Genomic DNA, 26,852 nt, shown 5'->3' on the forward strand with positions numbered 1-26,852 from the left:
CGGGGATCCATCAGGAAAGAAGAGTCCTAACGAACAGGTTCAGATCTGAGTTCCCCAACCAGGTTCGCAGGGAAATCAAGGAGCGAAGCGAGTTTTCCGCAGCTCGCCTTTACTCCCGGCCCCAGCCAGCCCGGGAAATTTACAAATGTCTTTTTATACCGAAAGTCCAGCAAGGGTTGGGGAGGCCAGTCAAGTGCAAAAAGTCGAGAATCCCTCTTGGATACCACAGAGCAGTTTGGGGGCGCCTGGCATCCGTGTGGGCGCTCAGGGCATGCGGACCGGCAAGGAGGAGACTCTATTTAGAGGATCACCTCGGAAGGACAGAGGGTCTTTTCTTGCGGAGTCCCCCGGGAGTGGACAAATGAATTTGAGGGGCAGTGCCCGGGTGCGGGTTAACCCGGCGGTTTCCATGGTGCCCGGGGCGTGGGGGAGGAATGCACCCGCAGGCGGTGGCGAAACCACTGTATTGCCGGGCCAGCGGCTGGCGAAGGCGGGAGGGGCAGGGGGCGGGGGCGGGCGGGTGGGTCGTGGGTGGGGAAGCCGCGCGGGGCGGGGGCGGGGCGGTCACGTGCGCCGGAGGGGGCGAGGCCGCGAGTCCGCCCGGGAGCGACCGGAGTCCCGCGGAGTGGCTGCGCCCGGAGAGAACTGTTTCCAGGACGGAGGAGTGAACGTCGACAGGCGCTTCGGGAGGACTCAAGGCACCGAGAGCCAGGACCAGGCTGAGGCGTCTGCAGCTGGGGGACAGCAATCAGGGACAGAGGACGCCAAGGAAAAGTGAGAGCAGAAGCTTGGGGGTGAGCAAAAGAGCCCCACTCGCGGCTTTTACGCAGGCTGGGGACTCCATTTATTCCTTCCGGGCGGGCCGGGTAAGTGCTACGTCAGCTTTAGGTGACCAGACGACGCCACTAGAGTCCTCAGCACCTGTCTAGGGCTCCAGGAGAGGCTGTGGTCATGGTGAATGAAGAGCCTAACCAGCAAGAGCGCGATGGCACCCCTTCGCAGACTTCCGCCCTCGGGGAGAACCCCAGCCTCTTGGCCCATCCCAGCGTCTCCATCCACGCCAGTGTCTCTGCGCACCCCAATAGTTCGGTCCACCCCAGTAGCTTGGCTCTACCCAGTGGCTTGGCCCACCCCAGTAGCTCGGGCCCTGAGGACCTTAGCGTGATCAAGGTGAGCAAGCGCCGATGGGCTGTGGTCCTGGTGTTTAGCTGCTACTCCATGTGCAACGCCTTCCAGTGGATCCAGTACGGCTCCATCAATAACATCTTCATGAACTTCTATGGGGTCAGTGCCTTTGCCATCGACTGGCTGTCCATGTGCTACATGCTGACCTACATTCCTCTGCTCCTGCCGGTGGCCTGGCTCCTGGAGAAGTTCGGCCTGCGCACCATCGCCCTCACTGGCTCTGCTCTCAACTGCCTGGGGGCCTGGGTGAAGCTGGGCAGCCTGAAGCCACATCTCTTCCCGGTCACTGTGCTGGGCCAGGTCATCTGCTCCGTGGCCCAGGTCTTCATCCTGGGCATGCCCTCCCGCATTGCTTCTGTCTGGTTCGGGGCTAATGAGGTGTCAACAGCCTGCTCCGTAGCTGTCTTTGGCAATCAGGTGGGTAGAGAGTGGGGAGTATTCCCTGTGGGACTGTGTGTGTTGATTGTACCGCACGCCTCCCTGTGTGGAGACTGTAGTTTTCTGACTTCAGTGTGTTTGTGACTCTGGGTGACTGTGGCTGGGTGTGACTGATAGTGTGAGTGAGTGATTGTGACTGCGTGACTGTGTAATAGAAGTGGGGAAACAAAAGGAGGGACCTTTGCTGTCACTCACAGTTTCTCCTCCACCAGCAGAAAGGATGCTTCTGGAACACATGCTGTTTTTATGATCTCATTCCTGAACTTACTTCACCAGCTTGGACAGGAAAGCTGTTCTTTCCCGGGGAGCAGCCCCTGGGCGTCAGACTATTCTGTGTCATCAGAAGTTGGCAGGTGCTTTTTTCCTGTCCAGCCAGCTTTTCCTAGAGCACAGTATCTCCTGCACCACATGGAAAGGCAGAGTGGGGCCCTGGTGGCATTGGCGCTGCTCTCACCTTCTTTATACACAGCTGAAGCCAGGACAGTGGGAACAATGCTTTGTGCCAACCTCCTTCCCTGGGGTTTAGAGCCAAGGGCAGCAGGATGGAGTCGAATTCTTGCTCTGAATTTTCAAGGCCTAGAAGCCTTGGAAAGACCTGGAAAGCTCATATCTTACTCCTTTGTCTTTCCTTCTTTTGGGAAGGAGAATTTCAAATTCTTTGCATCTCAGTGTGGATATGACCCAGAAAGGTGGGCACGTCGTGAGTCTGATTGCTGTCTCTGAAAGGTTGAAGCAACTACTTTTCGGGGCCCTTCTTTATCTGGACCACTGCCTGGCGTCTCGCTTCTTCCCAAGCACATGCATTTGTGGCTATGCATTTAACAAATAACCAGTAACCCTTAGTTCTTGGAGGCTCGTTTTCTCTTACCTGTTCATTACATTTAGAATATTTAAGCTTTCATCTAGGAAGTTCTTATTTGGGTCAGAAATTTCCAAACTTCCCTAAAGGTAAATTTCCATTCTGTTCATCTTTGCCACCAAAAAGGTAACTTGAGCTAAATTTTTTCGGGCCAGTAAGGCCTGCCACTTGGGTAATAGTGTTAGCAATCAATGAAAGCAACAGACAGGGCTTCTTCAGCACAAACAAGCAACATAAAATCCTTTACCCAGTTTTCTTTAAGCTGTGGGTTTGAGTGTTCAGAAGATTGAATGGATTTGAAGTCTGGGGATGAAACAGGTTGGATCTTTTTGTTCAAGGCAATTAAAAATTAGGTATTAAGGGTGACATTTACCAACCCCCTCCTGAAGGTGATGTGACTGTGAATTTGAACATCTCATTGCAGCTTTGCTGGCAGGTTTGACATTATTGGATGTTTTCTTTATAGGAGGGTAAAGCTGGGGAGCGATGCGCAGGACTTCTCAAGCTTCCAGAGGGTTCAATCTCCCTATTCGCAGCCCCAACGGGATTCAGACAGGGTCCCTGCAATCCCAAACCCATTGTTTGGGGAGGGCAGAAGAGCTAACTGGGCCCTCAGGTGGCCTGGTGAGATCAGAGAACCCAACACTATTTTTTGTTCACCATGGAGCAAAAACGAATTGGTTTTCAGACCCCTCTGCACACAGCTGTAAAGGAACTTAAAACCAAATATACCTTTAAAATTGAGTAAGAATAGTTACTCATTGCCCATGCCTACTCCCCACTTAGGTCAGAAAATGCTAAGAATTTTACATTTAAAAACACCCTGACAGCATATATTTGTATCACAGAGCCATCAATGTAGTGTGTTCTTTTAGGCTTAACCGACTTTGCTAAGTTAAAAAAAAAAAAAAAGAAATATGAAAAGCTGAATTGTTCACGTATCCTCACGTAGAGGTGACTGTTTGGTTCTTGGCATATGTTTTAACCTTTCTCTCTGAGGAAAGCATGGCCGAATGGAGAAGAGATATTAACAGAACACCTTGAGCTTTGAAGTTTAAAAAAAAAAAAAAAAAAGGCTCCACAAAGCTGTCTAAACAGATTGGAAGCATCTTTCCAGAGAATAACTCTTTGTGGCCGCAGACATCACACTGATCAGCCAAACCCCTGTTTCATGGTAATTCTGACCCCTCTCTTCTAGTGCTTCGCTGATAGGCTCCACGAGGCGCCAGTCCCTGCTGGCCTAAATCCAACACTCATTCCTTCTCTCAACAAGCACCTGCCTTGCCAGACGCTGTGCTAGGGCTGCAAAGAGAATCCCTGCTTCGCACAGTTCTCCTACCACCCTCTTAAATTGTATCAGGCACCAACATTCAGATTTAAAAAAGCACACATACAAGAAGCAACCAGATCAGAGTATAGAGGATTTGTTTTCAGTTCTCCATGAGGTTTTTAAGTATCTTCTTCGTGGCATTGCTATGGGAAGATTGAAGGGGAAGGAAGCTAATATCTATCAAACACCTATTACGTGCAAGGCACTTTTTCATGCATTATTTAATTTTTTTAACCTTTGAGGTGGGTGGGGTTGTCCCTGTTGTTATAGGCGAGGAACTTGAGACCAGATAAACGGAGCAACCTTATCCAGGGTCCTACTGGTGCTGAGTGGTAGAAAGGAGGTTTGAAGCTAGCTCCACCCCCAGAGCCCCTGTCAGTGGGCCATTATTGAGTCTTCAGGTGGACAAAGCGTATATTAAACAACAACAAAAAAAGGCAGGATACTGAGTTTCAGGTTTTGGCCCTGTGTCTCTAGGGTTGTGGGTTGTCGGTGGTGATAAAGTGTCCAGCAGTTTCTCTAGAATTTGAGAGCTAGCACCTGCCTTCTGTTTTGAAGTTCCAGACATTCGCAGTGCCTCCCCACGTGCTGGTCGCTGAGGGGCTGGTTCTCCCTCTCTCAGCCTCAGGAAGGTGGGGCTCCAGGCTCTGGGGAGAAGAAACCAGTGGATCCTGAGCTGGCGTGAGGGAGGGCAGGGAGTCTTGGACTGCAGCTGGGGCACTTACTTCCCTGTGACCATCACACAGGTGGTAGCAGCCCGGCAGTGTTAACAACACTGGTTCCATTGTTTCCAGGGAAAACCATCTGGGGTTTTGAGTGATGTGGACACATGGTTATTGAGCAAGGCTGGGAAGAGAGCCTCGTGTGAGAGTCTGGGGACGGCTTGGTGGCACAGGGCGAGGGAGATGTGGGAGTGGGAAGAGATCTTCAAGGCAGCCCCAGCCCCGATGAAGAGCCTCCAGCCCTGAGACCAGAAGGGAGTTCCTCCGGGACCCTTGGGCAGGTCATAGCACAGCGCCACCCAGAAAAAGTCTAGAGAGAATCAGTTTGCTTTTCGAGGAAAAGAAAATACAGTCACCTGGGAATTCCCTGGTGGTCCAGTGGTTAGGACTCTGAGCTTTCACTGCCGTGGCCTGGGTTCAGTCCCTGGCTGGGGAACTAAGAGCCCTCAAGCTGCACAGCTCAGCCAGAAAAAAAAAAAAAAAAAAATACGGTAACCTTACAGAATCAGTTCTGCAGTAGCCACAGTCTATCTGTCTGATAGAAATATAATGAAAGCCACAAATGCAAACCACATATATGACTAAATTTTCTAGTAGCCGCATGAAAAGCAGGTAAAATGAAAAAAAAAAAAACAGGTAAAACGTAAATTTTTACCAAAGTAAAACAAACAAGTGAAATTAGTTTTAGGACTATATTCGGTTTAACTCAATATATCCAGAATAGTATTTCAACAGGTAATCAATATAATAAAATTACTAACAAGCTGGTTCACATTCTTTTCCTATGGCGAGTCTTTGGAAGTTGGCCTGTATTTTACGCTTACAGACTAGCAACATTTCCCACCATGTCTGGAACAATGATGCTAATTGTAGGGGAGGAAGAGGTTTTCCTTGACTGTCTTAGAGTCCCCAGCTAAAAATTAAATTGACGAAGTCAGGTTAATAAGAGAAAATCATCCATAATTATTTCATATAAGTATTAGGTGACACGGGAGTCTTTGTAAGGAAATGAAGGAAGAGTTAGACTTGTGCACTTCTATGCCAGATTTGCTGGAGAGCAGACAGTGGTGGAGAAATGTGATAGGTTAAGGAGTCTGAGGTCTGTAGAAGCGGGGGGGGGGGGGCACTGAGCAAGGCCTGTTTGTCAGGATTCTTGGAGGCAGTGCCTCTTTATCTCCAGAGACAAGGGTCTTGAGAGGCAAGGATGAGACAAGGATGCTCCCTTCCTCTGTGACCAGGAGGGCACCTCCCACAGGAGGGTTTTATTTATTTATTTTTTTTTTTGCGGTACGCGGACCTCTCACCATTGTGGCCTCTCCCGTTGCAGAGCACAGGCTCCGGACACGCAGGCTCAGCGGCCATGGCTCACGGGCCCAGCCGCTCCGCGGCATGTGGGATCTTCCCAGACCAGAGCACGAACCCGTGTTCCCTGCATCAGCAGGCAGACTCTCAACCACTGCACCACCAGGGAAGCCCCACAGGAGGGTTTTAAGGCTTGTTTCGGGGGAGGGGGTCAGAGTGACCATCCTGCTTTTCAATTCGCTCAAATTGCTTCAGCTTAAAATATTCACTATGCCAAGGTACCAAATTTGGGGGTATTGTGTCCTGAACCCCATCGTATTTCAAGCATTTGGAAAGCAGGTTCTAGCAGACAAAGATGGACTCTAGGAAAGTGAGTCCAGTCTTGAGGTTGTGTTTACTGGACTGGCCGATCATCTGTCACCCAGCGAGGCTGGGTGGTCCAGAGGCTGACTCAAAAGTCCAGGTCATGAGGTGAATGGTCAGCCTCATCTTGTTCCAGACTCCTGGGCACTTGGGTGTGTTAAAGTCCAGGCTTATCAATCTGGCTGTTGCAATGTCAGAGAAACTTTCAAGCTCTGAGTGACATCTGGGGAGGTGAAGGCAAGCTCTTCTGTGCTTTCATTTGTTGTCATTGTCAAGGCACATGAAGCACCTGCCCATGTGGCTGACCACTTGCTGGTCTCCCCTTCTGACTGGAAGAGAGGACCAGGCAGGGGCTGGGAGAGCAGAGCAAGGCTAGTGGAGACTGAAATGAGAAGGGGTAGAGCCAGGACCAACCCTCAAATGCTCATAGGGGCATCCAGGTCGTAGAAAGTGTGACAAAAGAAAAGTGACATTGGAGTGTGGAGGGGTCACAGCATCTTTAGAGCACGTGTCCCAGCTGAAGGTGGCAGCTGCTTGAGCCTCTGCCAGCTGTTCCCATACACAACATGACCAGTGCTGTCAGATCGTCTCATTTGTTTTTTCTTTAAAGAGAAACCAGAAATCCAGATTTTTATGTGAAATCTGTTTTTTTAACTGCGGTAAAATAGACATGTTTATAATTTTAACCGTTCATAAGTGTACAATTCAATGGCATTAAATAGTTTCACAATCTTGTGTAAGAATTAGCAGTGTCTATACCCAAAATACTTCTATCACCCCCAACAACTCTGTGCCCATTACATAGTAAGTCCTCCTCTGTAACCTCTATTCTACTTTCTATGTCTATTAATTTGCCTATTCTAGGTACCGCATATAACCAAAATCATGCAATATTTGTCTTCGTGTCTGGCTGATGAAATCTGTTTTTTAAAATGCTGATAAAACTCAAATTTTTTTTTTTTTTGTGGTATGCGGTCCTCTCACTGCCGTGGCCTCTCCCGCCGCGGAGCACAGGCTCCGGAAGCGCAGGCCCAGCGGCCGTGGCTCACAGGCCCAGCCGCTCCGCGGCATGTGGGATCCTCCCGGACCGGGGCACGAACCTGTGTCCCCTGCCATCGGCAGGTGGACTCTCAATCACTGCGCCACCAGGGAGACCCCCAAATTTTATTTTTTTATTATTATGTTCCATGTTTTAAAATTGTGGGTCAGATAAAACTTCTAGTTTGAAACTTCTGGGGAAGGTAAAGTGGAACCGAATTCCAGTTCTGGTTTCTCCTTCATCACAAAGCCCTCACCAAAGATGCCGGCCAGCAGGTGGGTGAGCTTAGAGTCTGGCGACTCTGGGAAGGAAGCTAGACTGGTGCTCCCCCAGATGGTGACCATTTGCCTCACCTCTGGGGCCAGGACCAAATACAGATGCCTGGGCCTTCACCTGGATTGCCTAATCAGCCTCTCCAGGGGAGGGGCCCAGGCTCCTGTGTTTTTACCTGGCTTCCCAGGTGAGGCTCACCATTAGACTTGAAATGTCTAGGAGAGAGGAGCAGCGCGCTGTGGGAAGGCACCCTCCTGCTTGGAGCCAGGTTCTCGTCAGGGCTGGTGTGTTTTGTGCTGCTGTGTGATAGGTCCAGTTCCCAGGTAGATGCAGCTGGGAGCTCAGCCACTCACTCTCCAGACTGAGGGGAGAGGATGGGCTTGGGGTGGGGCTCCTAATTCTGATTCACTTAAGGTTCTGAAATTAGAACCTTAAGAAAATAGAACCTTAAGGGCAGCCCTGAAGGCCTGTGAGGTGGAACCATAGCAGAAGCTCCTAATCCTTCTGTTTCTTTGACCTTCAACTCAGTGTGCTACATGAGAAGAGGCTCTGGCTGACCTGGCCTGACTTCGGTCTTGGCCGTGTTGCCTTGGCAGGCATTCTTCAGGGCCTGACAATTCTGTGGAATTGAGTCTGAGTGTTCAGTTTAGCATCCAGGACCCCTCCTCCCTCATCCTTCATATCCAGCCTGTCTCTTGTTCCCTCCCAGCCTTGTCTCTGCTCTGACCAGTCTGGCTTCTTTTTTTTTTTTTTTTTTTTTTTTTTTTTGCGGTACGCGGGCCTCTCACTGTTGTGGCCTCTCCCGTTGTGGAGCACAGGCTCCGGATGCCAGCGGCCATGGCTCATGGGCCCAGCCGCTCCTGCGGCATGTGGAATCTTCCCGGACCGGGGCACGAACCCGTGTCCCCCGCATCGGCAGGCGGACTCTCAACCACTGCGCCACCAGGGAAGCCCCAGTCTGGCTTCTTGATTCTCTCCTTGAAGATACACTGCTTGGAGGTTAAGCCTAAAGCCTCGGAGAGTGACATCAGTAGATGGTGGACCAGGAAGCTCCAGACCCTTGTTCCCCCACAGAAACATTAAATAAACTAGAAACTTGCTAAAATATCTTCCCTATGGGAGTTTTGGAAATCAGTCAAAGATCTACAGCAACCAAGTAAACGCCCAACCAAGAAAAAACCACGTTCAGAATGGTAGAAAGTTTCATGGCCATTTTGCTCACCCTTGCCCTGACCCCACCCAACTGCTGTGCCTCCCAGTACCCAGTTCCTTTCTGCAAACCGGAGAACGCAAAGCAGACCAAATTTGCAACGTTTTAAACCAACTGTGTTTTGTTTTTTTTTACATCTTTATTGGAGTATAATTGCTAAACCAACTGTGTTTTTATACACTAACAATGAAAAATCCACAAAGGAAATTAAGGAAACAATTCCATTTACAGTAGCATCCAAAAAAATACTTAGGAATCAGTTTAACCAAGGAGGTGAAAGACTCGTATGCTGAAAACTATAAAATGTTACTGAAAGAAATTAAAGAAGTCACAAATAAATGGTAAACAGATGTGTTCGGATTGGAAGACCTAATATTGCTAAGATGTCAATACTACGCAAAGCAGTCTATAAATTCAGTGCAATCACTATCAAAATCCTGATGATGTTTTTCACAGATGAAGAAAAATGCATCCTAAAATTCTTGTGGAAGTTTAAGGGATGCTGAATAGCCAAAACAATTTTGGAAAAGAATCACAAAGTTGGAGGTCTGACACTTCTTGATATCAAAACTAGTAACAAAGCTACAGTAATCATGATAGTGTGGCATCAGCATAAAGACAAACAGAGAGCCCCCCAAAGGAATAGAGAGTCCAGAAATAAACCCCCAAATGGTTTTTAACGAGGGTGTCAAGACCATTCCAAGAGGAAAAGGACAGCCTTTTAAAAAAAATACACTTTACTTTTTAGAGCAGTTTTAGGTTCACAGCAAAATTAAGAGGAAGGTAAAGAGATTTCTTACATACTCCCTACACCCCCTTCTGGTGTAGTCTCCCCCATTTTCAACACCCCCACCAGAGTGGTGCGTTGGTTACAATTGATCAACCTACATGGACACATAATTCTCACCGGTCTCTTCAACAGATGGTATTGGGAAAAACTACAAAACTCTTGGAAGAAAACATAAGGAAAAAGCTTCATGATAATAGATTTGGCAGTGATGGCAGTGATTTCTTGGATATGACACTAAAAGCATCAGCAACAACAGCAAATAATTGGACTACGTCTAAATTAAAAGCTTTTGTGCATCAGAGGACACTATCGATAGAGTGAAAAGGCCGTCCATGGAATGGGAGAAAATATTTGCGAATCATATATCTGATATGGGGTTAATAGCCAGACTATATAATGAATTCCTGCAGCTGGACAACAGAAACACAGCCCAATCGAAACATGAGCCAAGGACTTGAATAGACATTTCTCCCCCCAGAAAAGATGCATAGACGGTCAATAGGCACATGAAAAGAAGCTCAACATTAGGGAAATGCAAATCAAAACTACAATGAGGTGCCACTTCATACCTCTTAAGACAGTTAGCAGTAAGAAGAAAGAAAAAGAAAAAAGTAAGAAATGTCGGCAAGAATGTGGAGAAATTGGAACCCTGGTGCATTGCCGATGGGAACGTAAAATGGTGCAGTCACATGGAAGACAGTGTGGCATTTCCTCAAAAAATTAAAAATAGAATTACCACATATTTAGCATTTCTACTTCTGGGTAGTTACCCAAGAGAATTGAAAGCAGGAACTTGAACAGATATTTGTACACCCATGTTTATAGCGTTATTCTTCACAATAGCTGAAAGGTGGAAGGATCCCAAGTGTTCATCTATGGATGATTGTTAAAATATGAAATATACATATGATAGAATATTACTCATTCTTGAAAGGAAATTCTGACACGTGCTACACATGGCTGGACCTTGAAGACGTTATGCTGAGTGACATAAGGTAGTCACAAAAAACAGATATTCTGTGATTCTACCTGTCTTTGAGCTGTCTTTTTTTCTGACACCAATCAATTCTTCACTTTTCTAACACCAACTGGCTGTCCTACAATTCAATTCAGTTCAACTCTGACACTAATGACTTAGTGCAGACCCCACAAGTTAAAAGAGCTCAGTCCTGTAAGACTGTCTCCATCTGCAAGTCCTGGGGGCCACCCAGACTTCTGACTGACTAGCTGTAAGTTGGGGGTTCCCACGAGCCCTACTCAGGTTCTGTAATTTGCTAGAATGGCTCAGGGAACTCAAGTAAGCACTGTTTTTCTTGGTTTATTATAAAGTCTACAAGTCAGGAACAGCCAAATGGAGGAGATGCCAGAGCCTCTGTGGGCCACCCTCCCAGCACTTTGATGTGATGGGTTCACCAGCCTGTAAGCTCACCGAATTTCCTTGTTCAAGAGTTTTTCTAGAGCTCAATTTCCAGTTCCCTTTTGCTTCTCAGGGGTGGGGGGAGGGTGGGGCTGAAAGCTCCCAAACTTTATCACTTGGTCTTCTGGAGCTCTAGAGGGGTCCTACTCTAAGTCACCTTATAGCCTAAACTCAGGTGTGCCGGAAACAGGATCCTTATGAATAACAAAGGACAGTCCTTGGAAACAGGATCCTTATGTATAACAAAGGACAGTCCTATCACTCAGGAAATGCCCAGGGTTTAGAGCTCTGTGCCAGGAACCAGAAATGAAGACCAAATACATTTTGATTATACCACAGATAATCTCGAGTAATCAAATTCATAGAGACAAAATGTATAATGGTGGTTGGGGGGCTGGGGGAGGAGGGAATGAGGAGTTAGTGTTTAATGGGTACAGAGTTTCAGTTTGGGAAGATGAGAAAAGTTCTGGAGATGCATGGAGGTGGTGGTTGCACGATGATGTGAAAGTACTTAATGCCACTGAAGTGTACAGCTAAAAATGATTAAAATAGTAAATGTCATGCTATATGTATATTTTACCACTGGCACCAAAAACAAAAAGATACACTGCTTGGGAGGTGTTCCCTCTGGCTGGGTACCTGGGTAACTGCTCACCCCTGCCGTCATCTCCTCAGTCTCTGTGCTGGAGGAAAGCAGTCCTTGCCCTTCTGTGTGCTTCCTGAGTTTCTGTGGATACTGGCCTTTGTCTTTCTAGGGTTTGTGTCTCTCCCTCTTCCTCCACCTCCTCTTCCTACTAAATGGGAAACTTGTCAAAGGACTGGAACCTTGACTAATACATCTCTCCCATATGTCAAGGCTCTGGGCATAACAGGCACTTAAAAATGGATGGACAAATTAATAAACAGGTATTCCTCTCCTGAAAGGAATTAAGGTGACCACTCAGTTAGCTGAGAGCTCAGGTGGTTGCAGGAAGGGACTCTCATGCCTGGATTGTCTTCCTGACGTGACTCAATCTTACTCCTTCAGTGGAAAAAGCTATTCATTACTTACGGGGTGCCTTGAACTCTGCTGTACCCAGGGTGGTTGAGAACACATCTTTAGCTCTGCTGTGTACCCTTGGACAAGACCCTTAACCTTTGGCTTCTTCTTTTGTAAGATGGAGATAATATTGGCTCCTGCAATAGTGGAGGAGAGGAGTGAATGAGACAGTAAGTGGAGGGCACTTAGCCAGCAGAGTTTGTCTGCTAAATGAAGAACAGATGCTGTCACTACTATATCATCAACAAAGGTAATTGGCCACTGATCTAGAAGGAGAGGCCAACACTTAACTGCTCCCAGTACCACCGTGTGGCAGGCTTAAGGGTACATGTGCACAGGACATTCAGGGGTCACAGCGTGTGGGAGGGAGGACGCACCCCAGAGTGAGTGTAGTGGGGAGCCAGCGGGACTGCTTCCCTGAGGAGGTGATGGTTATGAGCCGATTCTCAACAAGCGAAGTGACCAGGAGTTGGGTGAATAGGGGAAGGTGGGCCTTTCTGGAAGTTTCCAGGCAGTATCTTGATGGGGACTTGTTCCTCTTGAGAGCTACTCAAACTAAGAGCTGTGCTGGTGCCAGGAGACGGTGTTATCTTCCCAGTATGTGGTTGATGAGACCGGTTGTCTGTGGTGAAGATTTTGGGGTCTTAGGGATGACATAGGTACTGGGCCAGTTCCCATCCCTGCACATCAGACCTTAGTCTTACAAACCTAAGACTCTACTGAAGGAAGTGGGGTGCCCAGGCTTATCAGGTGGACACAGCTGTTTTCCACTGCCTGATTCTTGATCCTTATCCAACAACGCTGTTAACAGGATGTCCTTCCCTTGCCTTCACCTCCCCCAACCCCCAACATCAAACAGCCCCATGCGAATTGGTTGGATCCCCATCGGGGATGATGAAGAGCTATAGGGCGAAGGTGAAAGCGGGTGTTTCCTCTTCTTTCTTCTCTGTCTCCTGACTCCTATCTAGCACCATCCCAAACTTAACCCAAGGGAGCATCTCCTTTCTCTCTGCTCTTCAGGACGGAGGCCTTTGTCTTTGCTGAGTCATTCAGAGGTCGGAGGTCTCCTGCAGGTTCTGGAAGCCCATCCTGGCTCTTCTGCCTCCCCACCTTATTCCAGGCATCTCTCCTTTGGTAGACTTTGCAAAAACTGTAGCTTGGCCTCTGAGCCCCACACAGTTCAAGATGAGGTCTCGCCCCAGCAGAAGGGCAGAGAGCACCAGCACCATGTGTGTTTGCGGGAGGGGGATGGGAGGTAGGGCCGGCCCTCACTTGCTTACCAACTTCTCGGGATTAGACAGTGTGCCTCGCAACCACGAGTGGAGCGGTGTTTGCTTTGGCTCCCATCCGATTCTTTCTCTAGAGAGGAGGTGAACACAAGCCCTTTACAGTTCCAGGAGATCCCTTTGGACTAGACAACCCTGCCGGCTCCAGAAGGGAGGGGGTGCGGAAGCTGGAGCAAGGTTGGAGGTTATTTTTCTTCCTTTTTGTTTTTTTTTTCCTTTTCCTCTCCCCTGGAAGTTCCTGATTTCTGCTCCATGTTGCGGTGTTGGCATGGCTGGGACTCCCATGCTGGCTCTGGAAGCTGCTGTCTGCGCTCAGGGCCATTTGTTGTGCCCATCAACTCAGAAATATAGGAAGTGAGCCTCCATGAGTCATGGCGTTAAAGCAGGGTCCGTCGCAATGGGCTGTTTGTTTGGGGTGGTGGCTGCCCTTTGAGCAGTCCTCGCCTCCTCAGACCTTTGTCCCGAGCTTCCTGTTTGGGGCTGGACATGTTTGTGGAGCCACTCGATGAACTCAGAGGCCGGTTGCTTCTCTACCGAGGAGCTAGGCAGGAGCACACACTGGTCCCACCATCTGTCCCTGCCTGGGATGCCAAGGGAAGCCAGCAGCTGAGAATTAGCTCTTGATTTCTGTCCTTGGGGCAGTGGAGGTCAGTTGTCTCTAAGTGTGCTCCATGAACCACCAGCACCACCTGGGGTGTTTGTTAGAAATGCATATGCCTGGGCACTGGGGCAGATTCAAGGAATTAGCCTCTCCAGGGTGGAGCTCAGGAATCTGTGGTTTTGATTATCTGCCAGGGATTGTGATGCGCCCTGAAGTTGGAGAACTCCTGGTGTGGGAGCCATGAGACCCTGACCCGGCTCTGCTGAGCCCCGTATTTGGGGCCTCTGGCTAGACACCTGCTCTCTTTGGGCATCAGCTTACCTATTCTGTAATAAGGAAGCCAGCCTCACAGGATGGACACTAAAGTCAAAGGGGTTGCGAAAGTTCCTGAACCAGATGAGTCTCCGCAGACATTCCCTGAATGCACATCCGTCTTCTCCCTCCCCGCCAGACTCCAGAATCTCTGGATTCTGGGCCTTTCTTTCATCCCAGCTGCTGTCCTGGGAATATTTGCTGACAGATCCTCCTCCCTGACACCATAGGTCAGGAAGTTAAGCAGACTTTCCTGTCCAGTCTCTGCTGATGAATTAGGTTGGGGCTGACATCACTACCCTTCTAGAAATAGGTCACCCCCGCTAAAGACCTTGTTCATAGAACACAGGCCGGAAGAGGCCACATGCCTGGCACGTGGTGGGGACTGAGAACATGTGAATGGAAAGATAGACGACTGGTGTTCTGGTTTTACGCTTTGGGGAATGGTCTTCTCATTGCTGATGGAAGATTCCAGAGCATGTTCTGTGATTGCCATCGAATAACATGTCAACTGTGGCCTCGGGAGGATGGGGGTGGTGGGTGGGGGAAGAGTGCAGCTTGACCCAACCCTCTTACTAATCTTTTTCACCTTTTATGTGTAAGTGGGCCTCCTGAGAAAATCCCCTCCACCTGCTTCCTCAACTCTACGGCCTTGGAAGCAGGTCCTCAGGAAGAGCTGCAGGTGGTAGAGCTCCTCCCTCTTTTGGGCTGGCTGACTTGAGGGGGTAAGGCCTGGGAAGACCGGGCCACCAAGAGACATTCTCGGCCTCTGGCCTTGGGACAGGCATCTTGACAATGGTTTGCTTTATTTGTGGAGCAAGGAGAGTCCTCCTTGGGAATGTTTGGTTCTCTCAAGGCTACTGTGGGGGGTAGGAAGTTGTGTCTGCAGGGCCCAGCTCACCAGTGTGAGTTTGTTGAGAGACTCCCAGAGACATTGATGTGCTCTCCACTCATTGCACTGCCTCTGACTCACTGTCCAGAAAGAGCTCTGGTAAGAGGTACAGAGTAACTGTTAGCCATTTTATGATGACCCAGATGCATTTCTCAGTTACATAACAAACCCCATTGCAAAGGATCCCATCAGACCCTGGCTCATCTTGGGTCTCAGACCACGTCTTCCTGGGCTACGTGGCTGCTTGGTGGCTTGTCGTGGCTCAGCAAAGCTCTGTGGGAAGAGAGCAGGGCTGCGAATGGGACCATCAGAAGTCCCGATGTTACCTCCCTGCTGATCTACTCTGTAACTTCAGCAAGTTGAGCCAACTCAGTTACAAGATGGAGCAAAGGACGGCCCCCTCCCAGGCTCTGTGCCTCTCCTGTGCTGTGGGCATCCGGCTCGTCACCTCACTGGATGGTTTTGAGGCTCAGTTTATATGCTGGATGTGCAGGTGCCTTGAAAACTGAAATTTTGTGCAAATGTGGGCTTTTACGTGCCCTTAAAAAAAAAGAAAAAAGGACTCTGGACTTGCCTTGTGACACTCAGAGAGTGAAAGGGCTTCCTGTGCATAAATCAGGTCCTGTCCATCTGGTAAAGAGCCACCTTGGATTCGGGGGCCGTACCCTCGGTTTACAGGGCTCAGCATTCTTGGTTTTAGAGTCAGCTCTTCATTTCAGAAAAAGTGCTGGTCGTTCTGGCTGTAGGAACCTCTCCCAGATCTCCTGGTTTCTGGAGCATCCCTGCTGATTTGGTCCTTTTGCTTGAGCCATGATGCAGCTCCTAAGGTCCTGTGGACCATTCTAATTCCTTTTGATGCCAAGAAGGGCCTTTTGCCAGAGATAGGCACAAAGCAGCTTTTTAATCTCTGTGTGCCTTGGATGGCTCCTCTCTTCAGTGGAGGAAGTGGCAGTGGTGGCAGAGCACAGAACTGACTTAGCCCCTACCGTCAGGAGATGGGTCCCGGGAGTAAGAAGTCTTCTCCTAAGGGCCTGGTGTCCTGATGTTACCACATTTTCTCCCAGGCCCCTTACATTTAGCAAGTGGCACCAACCCATGGTAACAAGTGGGAACTGGTGGGGCTCAGACGGCCCTTGTGACTGTGATAATTGACTTTTCTCCTCTGGAATTCTTCTGTCTCTCCTTAGGGAAGAGGGGATCCCATTATTTGCCCAAGAACGCTGGCCCTGTATTCTCATGCTACTCCACAAAAATCCAAGTCCTTTACGAGGGTGCCCCCACTGTGGGCCAGATCTCTGTCGCTTGCGAGTAAACCACACAGGCCCCTGGCCATCCAGTCTTTGTTTCTCTTTGAATTCTGCTTGTCCTGGATTGCATCCACTCTGGCCAGCCTCCAGGTGTCTCCCCAGTTGACAGCAGGTAATGGGACAAATGAGAGTCAGTGGACGAAGGCTCTCATCCCCTTGGCTGTCTATCTCATGAGGTACAACCTCAGATTAAGGGCTATACTCTCCATTTATAGGGCCAAGCACTCTGACCTTTATGTCAATTCTTGGGAGCTGTGATTTCTTTGAGACAGTGCACCACAGCCTTTATTTATTGTTTGAACAAATATTTATTGAATATCTACTCTGTGCCAACCCACGTTCTGAGCTCTGAGGATACAGTAGTGAATAGAAAAGTTCCTGAGTTCACACGGAAGAGAAGAGGGATTAGACTGTAAGGCATTACTTATGGAGTGACTAGTGGTAGAAATGTCAGGCCAAGTAGGAGGGGAGATGACCTCATGTATGTAGGTCCTGATTAACTCCCTAAATCCCAGGGCGAGAGCTGATGGCGTTGCTTTCTTGGGGTGGTGGTAGGTATGGGTGATTAATAGTTTTCCTGGTGCAAGGTTTAGATTTCTTTTTCTTTGCAGATCTCTCTGGGATAATGAGGCAGGGGTAGTTGCCTTATGAAGTTGGCTCTTTGGAAAAATCTACTTAGAGCCCAGCCTGCTTCTGGATGACCCTGAAGTGGGTCTGGCCTGTGGCAGGACTTTAAGAAATCTCTCTTCCAGGGCCTGCCTGTGAGTAAACCCCCTGGTCTCAGTTTCACCTCTGAAAGTTGGAAGGGGAGAGCTGTCACCAAGAAAGCCCAACCAGACTCAGAAGAAAACTTGGGAGGGTTAGAAACATGTTTTGTCACATGAATTACTTTTAGGAATGACAGCTCGTGACATATCAGACAGAGGAAACAGTTCTTCTGGTTTCACCATCTGTCACCAGGCAGGGACTGGTAAGGTTGAACACAGCAATACCACACAAGACGTTTGGGTTCATCTGTTGGCTGCTGCGAGCTGGCATCTGGTTGGGAGTTGGTGGAAGTGCCAAAGCATCTGCCTGGAGCTTTTCACTTTCTCCAAAAGTTGGAGAAAGTATGGTCTGCATCTGCCTCTTTGCTGGCCTGGTGATTGGAAAGATGCCCCTCATCCTTCCTCTTCCCCGGCTGAGTCACTGGGGAAGTTCTAGGAGCCTATGGTCATTGACTGTCAGCTCTGTCGTGAGAGGGACCTTTGGGTGGAGAAGCCGGCAGTGAGGTGGGCGCTCGGGGAAAGCGGAGCAGAGGAGCCTTGGCATATGGTCTCATCTAGACCAGGACTGAGCCTTTGCAGATGTTGTCACAAGGACAGTTTCAGGAGGAACACCTACCCTTAAAAGGAGGCATGTGTGCACCAGGAGCCTCTTGAGTTGATGACTGAAAGCAGCAAATTGCTGCTGTGCCCAGCTTCTTTGCTGTAGAAGAAACTGGAAATTCTTGAGTTACTTTTGAGCTGCACAGTTCTAAAAGGCTCCTCTTTATTCAGAAGATACTTCCTGATCCCCATCTCTGTTCTTAGCATTGTACTGGGCGCGGGGCGAGGGGGTCACACAAGGAAATGTTAGTCAATGTCTCTGTCCTCACGGTGCTAAAATCTAGCTGGGTAAACAAACACCCTACATGGAAAACAACCAAAAGTCAGCATTGCATAAGAACAAGGAACCCCATAGGGTGTAACTAAGTGGTCGACAAAACAGACTATAGCCGGACACACCTCTCATGGTCACTTCCTCCAATAGCTAGACAAACGGGGGACACTTGAATGATAGAATCGAGTGTGTAAGACTGGAGATATTGTCAGGTCTCTGAGGCATTTACTTCCGTGAAGTTCACCTGTTTCATCAAGGGGTTTGGAGTCAGATTGCCATGGGCTTGAATCTCAGTTCTGCCATTAGAAGCTGGGTGAACTTGGGCGAGTTATAGTTTTCTCATCTGTAAAAACCAAACCAGAGGTAATCCTGACAACTTTAGGGAGTTGTTGGAAGGGATTAAATGAAATAACGTGAAAAATCATTTAGCAACTGCCTAGCACACAGTAGGTGCTCATTATGTGTTAGTTTCCTTCCTTCTAGTTTGAATAACAGCCAAGACCTGAACATTCAGCCAAATGGTTAATGGTTCAAACTCTAGTACCCATGGCCTGAACTTGAAGCCCAGCATAGAACACTTGCTGTTCTGTGACCCTGGGCAAGCTACCTAAAGGCTCGTTTTCTCCATTTAAAAATAGGGATTAAAAGAGTGTGTGTGTATATGTATAGCGCTTAATAGTGCCTAGGCCAGTAACTGTGGCGTGGCGAGCACAATGGGTCAGCCGTGGTCACTATTCTTACCTTCCCTGGGAAGCAGTGATTACAGGCTGTCCTGATTTCACTAGTGCTCTTCTTGCCTTTCCCTAACCTCTTTTCCCCAAAGGACTGAGGAAATCCAAGAGTGCTGAGGTTATATAAGCCACCAGCACAATCACAGATTTGAAGACAAACCCTGTGATTGGGGAGGGACTCTAAGAAAGTCTATAGTCAACCAGCTGTGACCCTGCTTCCCAAGTTCTTAGGGACCTAAGCCTAGCCTTTTAAATCCATAAAGCTCTTTCATGGGCGATTTGCCCCCAGGTCAGTGGGATTGTTTTTGTTCCTGAAGGTCTGCTGCCTCCTTAATCCTCAGTTGGCCTTTTTAGAAGAAGCCAAGGGGTTGGATTTGGGAATTTCAAAAATACAATCATGTGAGCAGGCTTTGCGTGCACGTGATTGCTGACTGTGGTGTGTTCCTAGACGCTGCCTGGTGGTCCTGGGTGGCTGGGAGCTTGTCCTCATGATTAAACTGTTGTTCAAGTTCAGTGTTGCCGTGCCCAGCAGCCACCTCGCTCTCCTTGCTTCTTTCTGGGGCATCCAAGCCTCAGTCCCAGGACCGCCCTCTGAGCCTCCTCCACATCCAGAGTTGGCTTCCTGCCATGTACCTTCACTCTAACGGAGACCCACGTTGGGGATCCTGGAACCTTTGTTTGTGCATTATTTTACCCAAATTAGTCATTCTTCAATCACTGAGGTGTAGTGTTTTCACTGAGGTGTAAACACACGTCTAAGTTTACCTGGCACTGGCCAATAGGAGCAGAACTATGTAGCGGGTGTGCACACTTGCCTAGCAGCACCACTTCGTGGTGTTTAAATGCGCACAGCAGGGTGTAGGGATGGGCCGTGAGCATTGAAGTCACTTCCGAGCGCTGTGTATAATTCCCACGTGGACGTGGTCCTGGGAGACAGGTTGTAGTGGTGGCCTCCCTGCTGGTGGCCCCGATGGCCACGCCTGAGGTACCAGTGTCCCGACACGCAGCCCCAGGAGAGGGTGGGTGCGTTTTGTATGGGATGGAATTTAGACATACTATAATTGTAGCACATTTTAGTGCCCATAACTTCTGCGTGGACTTAAGTGACCCTTTATATAGTAACATTTTCATACGTTTGTTTATGTAGCTAAGTTTTCCTCAACTGTTGTACTCTGTGACACTTAGCGTCTGATCAATCTTTAGATCATTAAGATCCTTGCTAGTGTATATAGACATGTATAGATACACACCTGTATGTGGTCACCCATCACATAAAAACACCCTTGTGAGCGTGGCATCCTGCTGTGTGCTTAACGTTGCTCATAGGGGTTGATCAGCTTTGAGCAAACATGGTGTGTGGAAATCTAGATTGAACCCAAGTTTATCTTTCATGTGGTGCTGATTTTAAAACAACCCCCAATGATGTTTTTTTAAATAGCATACTTTCTCTGAGAGTCTTGTCTAGATTTAAATTTCCAACGACATCTTTCCCCAGGTCTGGGCTCATGGCTAATCTGGAAGGGTAGTGACGTTTTCCTGACATGCCAGTTAACTGCAGCCCATTCATTCGGTACCCATTTATCGAGTAAACTCCTGTTGTGTTTACCAGGCACCAGACTAGTGTCACAAATAAGGTTAAAACCAAAGGATTAGAGGAGTTAGGGCAAGGAGATCAAGCCTCACTAGCACGACCAAGGAAAACTCAGTGAAGGAACTGAGGGTGAGATGGGCTCTAAAAGACTCAGGGAGGGAGACCTTTGCAAGCAATGAATCTGCTGGGATAAAGGTTGAGACCAGTTGATGAAAGCTTGGACTTGTGAATCATCCAGTCCGGGGACATCCAGGGAAGCATATGGAGGTGGGACGGGATGTGAAGAAAGCTAGGAACAGCAGGCTGAGGGGTGTGGATGTGGTCCTCCCTGGGAGAGGGCTGGCTCCTTGAGGGTCCTTGAGCAGGACCGCGTGGTCAGAGCAGCGCTGAGGAAGGTGCCCCTGAACACGCTATGCAGGCTGGTGGGGGAGAGGTCACATCATCTGAAAGGGGGCGGGGAGCTGATGCAATGTGGACGTCCAAGGACGGCGGCGGAGGGTTGGGACAGCGTGGTTGTGAGAGGGCAGAGGCCAGGGGGCTGAGAGATGAGAAAGGGCAGAGAGAATGAGCAGAGAAGGATGAGGAGAGCCAGGGCAGGTGTCTGTGGGGCTGCCATCGGTCAACCAAGCACGTCTTGTTTGTCCCAATGGCCTCTCCTCCCCTGCCTGTCGCCATTGCTGGGGGAGAGCGTGCGGGGTGGGAGAGGCAGGCTTGCAGAAGAGGAGTGAGCCCTCCTGGTGTAAAGCGTTCTGCAGAGTAGTCCATTCAAATGGGCTCACTAGGCGTCAGAGCACCCCCCTGAGCTAGAGGGTGTGAAGCAGGCAGTACCTTCCTTTGTGAATTAGGAAATAGGCACAAAGAGGGGAATTAACTTGCCCATGCCAGACATCTCCCAACTGGCAGAGCTGGTATGTGAACACACACCTTTCTGAACTTGGAGCCCTAGGCCTTAACCACTGTGTAGAGTGATGACATGTCTGAGGGATGTTGGGGTGGAAAGGAGGAAGGGGGAGGGGTTCACTTCAAAATGTTCACTGTTAAAATGAACCACATGGGTGTGAGCTCCTTGAGGAGCATGGTGACCCTCCGATTAGGTCATAAGGAGACCAAGTTTGAAGCAAGCCTTCAAGCCCAGGAGCTTTGCTACAGGGAAAGCTGCTGGCCCAGTAAAGGGACATTTTTGACCCTTGACGCCAGAAGGCCAGCTGTTGGGAGTCCTGAAATGCAAGAGACATGCCACCCTGATCGGGTGACTGTGCCCAGAGGGGAGGAATGAGGCAATGGGGACCCAGCCATGGGGCTGAGAGTGGGCGCATCTTTCTCTGATCAGCAGGCATGCCTGGGGCAGGAATGGACTGAGGAGGAATGAGGTTGGGCAGGTGAGAACCTGCTTGCTGATGTGGTTGCCTCCTACCAAGATGAGCAGGATCCTGCTGGCCAATACCTGGGTCAGGAGGATGAGGTGCCTGGGACCCTGGAAGAGGGTTCAGATGGGGACCAGTGGTCTGTCCTTGTTCCAGTGGACTTAGCGCTCACCATGGTGTTGACACAGAGCTCCCTGCCATTTGTGAAAGCCCCAGGGTCTTCCTTTGATGGTCTGGGCATGTTCATGACCAGGCAGCACTGGGAGGGCAGCTTTGTGCCTGGATTCAGTTGTGACCTGGGGCTTTGCAGGGGTGCCCCACATGGATGGTGATGGGGACAGTAGTTCTGTGGATCTCAGAGCCAACATAACATGTGTTGTGTTGTGTTGTGGGTCAAGTGTGGGCATCTTACCCCAGATGCAGCCTAGTGGTTTCTGGGTTTATTTTGGCTCTGCCAAGTGCATGAGCTGGAGTGACAAGTGATGCATGACACAGAGTACGGCTTCTTCCTGTCACCCGAAGCCCTCAGGCTGCACAGGCATGTTTTTAACTGTGATATTTGCTCTGGAAGTGCTCGTGACCGCTGCTGTTGCAACAGTGTTTAGATATCACCCTTGAGTTTGCAGAAAGGGCAAAAATCAAATCGAAAACAAAAATTGAATATCCCAGTCTGCCTCTCCATCCTTTATTCACCCCATTTTGGTAAAACATCTTCTTTTGGGGTGAAGTGAACCATTGTGATGAGGCTCATAGGCTCTGAAGAGCGGAGACTGTCTGTGTATTGTGTATTTTGCCCCTGACTGTATTTTGTTGAGGAGGATAAAACTACAGAACAAATGCTGGGGCATAAGGCAAGTCAAAACCAGTTAATGGTGATTTTCAATCCTTTACATTCACAGTCTGGGTCTTTGGTTTTTTGTGAGTGTGAGAAAGGTACGGATCCCACCCTTGGGAGCAGCAGTCCATCAACTCTTTAAATTATTCTTGTCCTGACTTGGGCTGCGGGTCTCTGGTTTTTACCCTGGTGGTGTTCTATCAAATGCGAGACAGAACTCAAAGGAGTGAAAATACAGGCTTCTGTGTTGACTAGTGTCACACCAGTAGCATTTCCTGGTAGGCAGGAGGTGAGCTGGGGCCTGGAGTCAGACAGAACTTGTTTAGCAGCCCAGCTCTTCTGCTACCCGCCTGTGTGCCCATAAGCTGGTTGGGTGCCCACCCCCAGTTTTTCTCATTTTTGTCTTTGTTGCAAAAGTTCATGGGCTGAATGAAAAAGATAAACTCTATTAGATACCCAGTGCCTAGTAGATGCGCAAAAACCAGTCGGCCATTCTGCCCTCTTCCCAGTCCCCCGTGTACCCATTTTCTGCCCTTACCACTGAGAGTACAATGTGGTTTGTAGAAAGAATGTGGTCCTTAATGGGCAGACCTGTGTATTTCTGCCAGCTTTGCGTAGACAAGACCTTCCACCAACGTCCATCTGTCTGTCTGTCCAGCCAGCCAACATCACTGAGTTCCTGCTAAGGGACAGACTCAGGAACTAGGAGCTGGGTATAGAGCTGAGCACGATCACTGAACACAGCTCTCAAGAAGTAGGAAAAAATATGCCCTGAAAAAAACAGAAGAGGCAGCAGCTTACAGTCCAATCCCTATGTTTTGGTTTCCACACTGGGCATGAAAGTACTGCCAAAGCCGATTTCCTCCTGGAGAAAAGTCACTGTGGGATGGCGTCGATATATTTGAAGTGATGAGAGGGAAGAACCTACAACCAAGAGTACTCTACCCAGCAAGGATCTCATTCAGATTTGATGGAGAAATCAAAAGCTTTATAGACAAGCAAAAGCTAAGAGAATTCAGCACCACCAAACCAGCTCTACAACAAATGCTAAAGGAACTTCTCTAACTGCGAAACACAAGAGAAGAAAAGGACCTACAAAAACAAACCCAAAACAATTAAGAAAAAGGTAACAGGAACAAACATATTGATAATTACGTTAAATGTGAACGGATTAAATGCTGCAATCAAAAGACACAGATTCACTGAATGGTTACAAAAACAAGATCCATAAATATGCTGTCTACAAGAGACCCACTTCTGACCTAGGGACACATACAGAGAAAGTGAGGGGATGGAAAATAATATTCCATGCAAATGGAAATCAGAAGAAAGCTGGAGTAGCAATACTCATATCAGATAAAATAGAATTTAAGTTAAAGAATGTTACAAGAGACAAGGAAGGACACTACACAATGATCAAGGGATCAATCCAAGAAGAAGATATAACAATTATAAATATATATGCACCCAACATAGGAGCACCTCAATACATAAGGCAAATGTTAACAGCTATAAAAGAGGAAATCGACAGTAACACAATAATAGTGGGGGACTTTAACACCTCACTCACACCAATGGACAGATCATCCAGACAGAAAATTAATAAGGAAACACAAGCTTTAAGTGACACAATAGACCAGATAGATTTAATTGATATTTATAGGACATTCCATCCCAAAACAGCAGATTACACTTTCTTCTCAAGTGCACACGGAACATTCTCCAGGACAGATCACATCTTGGGTCACAAATCAAGCCTCGGTAAATTTAAGAAAATTGAAATCATATCAAGCAACTTTTGTGAACAAAACGCTATGAGATTAGAAAACAATTGCAGGGAAAAAAGCATAAAAAACACAAACACATGGAGGCTAAATAATATGTTACTAAATAACCAAGAGATCACTGAAGAAATCAAGGAGGAAATCAAAAATACCTAGAGACAAATTACAATGAAAACACGACGATTCAAAACCTATGGAATGCAGTAAAAGCAGTTCTAAGAGTGAAGTTTATAGCAATACAAGCCTACCTCAAGAAACAAGAAAAAAGCTTCCCTGGTCATGCAGTGGTTAAGAACCTGCCTGCCAATGCAGGGGACACAGGTTGAAGCCTTGGGCCAGAAAGATCCCACGTGCCATGGAGCAAATAAGCCCGTGCACCACAGCTACTGAGCTTGTGCTCTAGAGTCCATGAGCCACAACTACTGAGCTTGTGTGCCACAACTACTGAAGCCTGCTCACCTAGAGCCCGTGCTCCACAACAAGAGAAGCCACCGCAATGAGAAGCCCGTGCACTGCAAGGAAGAATAGCCCTCGCTTGCTGCAACTAGAGAAAGCCTGTGCACAGCAGCAGACCCAATGCAACCAAAACTAAATAATTTTTTTTAAAAAAAAGAAAAATCTCAAAGAATCTAACCTTATATCTAAAGGAACTAGAGAAAGGAGAAAAACAAAACCCAAAGTTAGTAGAAGGAAAGAAATCATAAAGATCAGAGCAGAAATAAATGAAATAGAAACAAGGAAAACAATTAAAAAAAAAAAAAAGATCTCGCTGTGATTCATGTCAAAGAGTGTTCTTCCTGTGTTTTCCCCTAAAAGGTTTTTTTTGCAGTACGGGGGCCTCTCACTGCTGTGGCCTCTCCCGTTGTGGAGCACAGGCTCCGGACGCGCAGGGTCAGCGGCCATGGCTCACAGGCCCAGCTGCTCCACGGCATGTGGGATCTTCCCGGACCAGGGCACGAACCCGTGTCCCCTGCATCGGCAGGCGGACTCTCAACCACTATGCCACCAGGGAAGCCCCTCCTAAGAGTTTTATAGTGTCTGGTCTTACATTTAGTTCTTTAATCCATTTTGAGTTTATTTTTGTGTATGGTGTTAGGGAGTGTTCTAATATCATTTTTTTACATGTAGCTGTCCAGTTTTTGCAGCACCACTTATTGAAGAGACTGTCTTTTCTTCGTTGTATATCCTTGCCTCCTTTGTCATAGATTAGTTGACCATAGGTATGTGGGTTTATCTCTGGGCTTTCTATCCTGTTCCATGGATCTATATTTCTGTTTTTGTGCTAGTAGCATATTGTCTTGATTACTGTAGCTTTGTAGTATAGTCTGAAGTCAGGGAGTCTGATTCCTCCAGATCCTTTTTTTTTTCCCCTCAAGATTGCTTTGTCTATTTGGGGTCTTTTGTGTCTTCATATAAATTTTAAGATTTTTTGTTCTAGTTCTGTAAAAAATGCCATTGGTAATTTGATAGGGATTGCATTGAATCTGTAGATTGCTTTGGGTAGTAGAGTCATTTTCACAATATTGATTCTTCCAATCCAAGAACATGGTATATCTCTCCATCTGTTTGTACCATATTTAATTTCTTTCATCAGTGTCTTATATAGTTTTCTGCATACAGGTCTTTTGTCTCCTTAGGAAGGTTTAATCCTAAGTATTTTATTCTTTTTGTTGCAGTGGTAAATGGGAGTGTTTCCTTAATTTCTTTTCCAGATTTTTCATCATTAGTGTATAGGAATACAAGAGATTTCTGTGCATTAATTTTGTATCCTGCTACTTTACCAAATTCATTAATTAGCTCTAGTTTTCTGGTGGCATCTTTAGGATTCTCTGTATAATATCATGTCATCTGCAAACAGTGACAGCTTTACTTCTTTTCCAACTTGGATTCCTTTAATTTCTTTTTCTTCTCTGATTGCTATGGCTAAAACTTCCAAAACTATGTTGAATAATAGTGGTGAGAGTGGACAACCTTGTCTTGTTCCTGATCTTAGAGGAAATGGTTTCAGTTTTTCACCATTGAGAACGATGTTGGCTGTGGGTTTGTCATATATGGCCTTTATTATGTTGAGGTAAGTTCCCTCTGTGCCTGCTTTCTGGAGGATTTTTATCAAAAATGGGTGTTGAATTTTGTCAAAAGTGTTCTTGCATCTATTGAGATAATTACATGGTTTTTCTCCTTCAATTTGTTAATATGGTTTATCACATTGATTGATTTGCATATATTGAAAAAACCTTGCATTCCTGGGATAAACCCCAGTTGATCATGGTGAATGATTCTTTTAATGTGCTGTTGGATTCTGTTGCTAGTATTTTGTTGAGGATTTTTGCATCTATGTTCATTAGTGATATTGGCCTGTAGTTTTCTTTGTGACATCTTTGTCTGGTTTTGGTATCAGGGTGATGGTGGCCTCATCGAATGAGCTTGGGAGTGTTCCTCCCTCTGCTATATTTTGGAAAAGTTTGAGACAGATAGGTGTTAGCTCTTCTCTAAATGTTTGATAGAATTCGCCTCTGAAGCCATCTGGTCCTGGGCTTTTTT

General features: G+C 47.6%; 1 protein-coding gene across 1 annotated transcript in view; it reads left to right on the forward strand.

The window, feature by feature from the left end:
• The first annotated feature begins 581 nt into the window (after positions 1 to 581).
• FLVCR2 (FLVCR heme transporter 2) overlaps positions 582 to 26,852 on the forward strand; it is a 65,552-nt gene continuing 39,281 nt past the window's right edge. The window contains exon 1 of the mRNA XM_032622074.1: positions 582 to 1,602. Within this exon, the coding sequence (XP_032477965.1) occupies positions 952 to 1,602 (651 nt within the window). The 5' untranslated portion in view covers positions 582 to 951. The remainder of the gene's footprint in view (positions 1,603 to 26,852) is intronic.

Source organism: Phocoena sinus, chromosome 2, assembly GCF_008692025.1.
Source record: "Phocoena sinus isolate mPhoSin1 chromosome 2, mPhoSin1.pri, whole genome shotgun sequence".
In the NCBI taxonomy this organism is placed as follows: Eukaryota; Metazoa; Chordata; class Mammalia; order Artiodactyla; family Phocoenidae; genus Phocoena; species Phocoena sinus.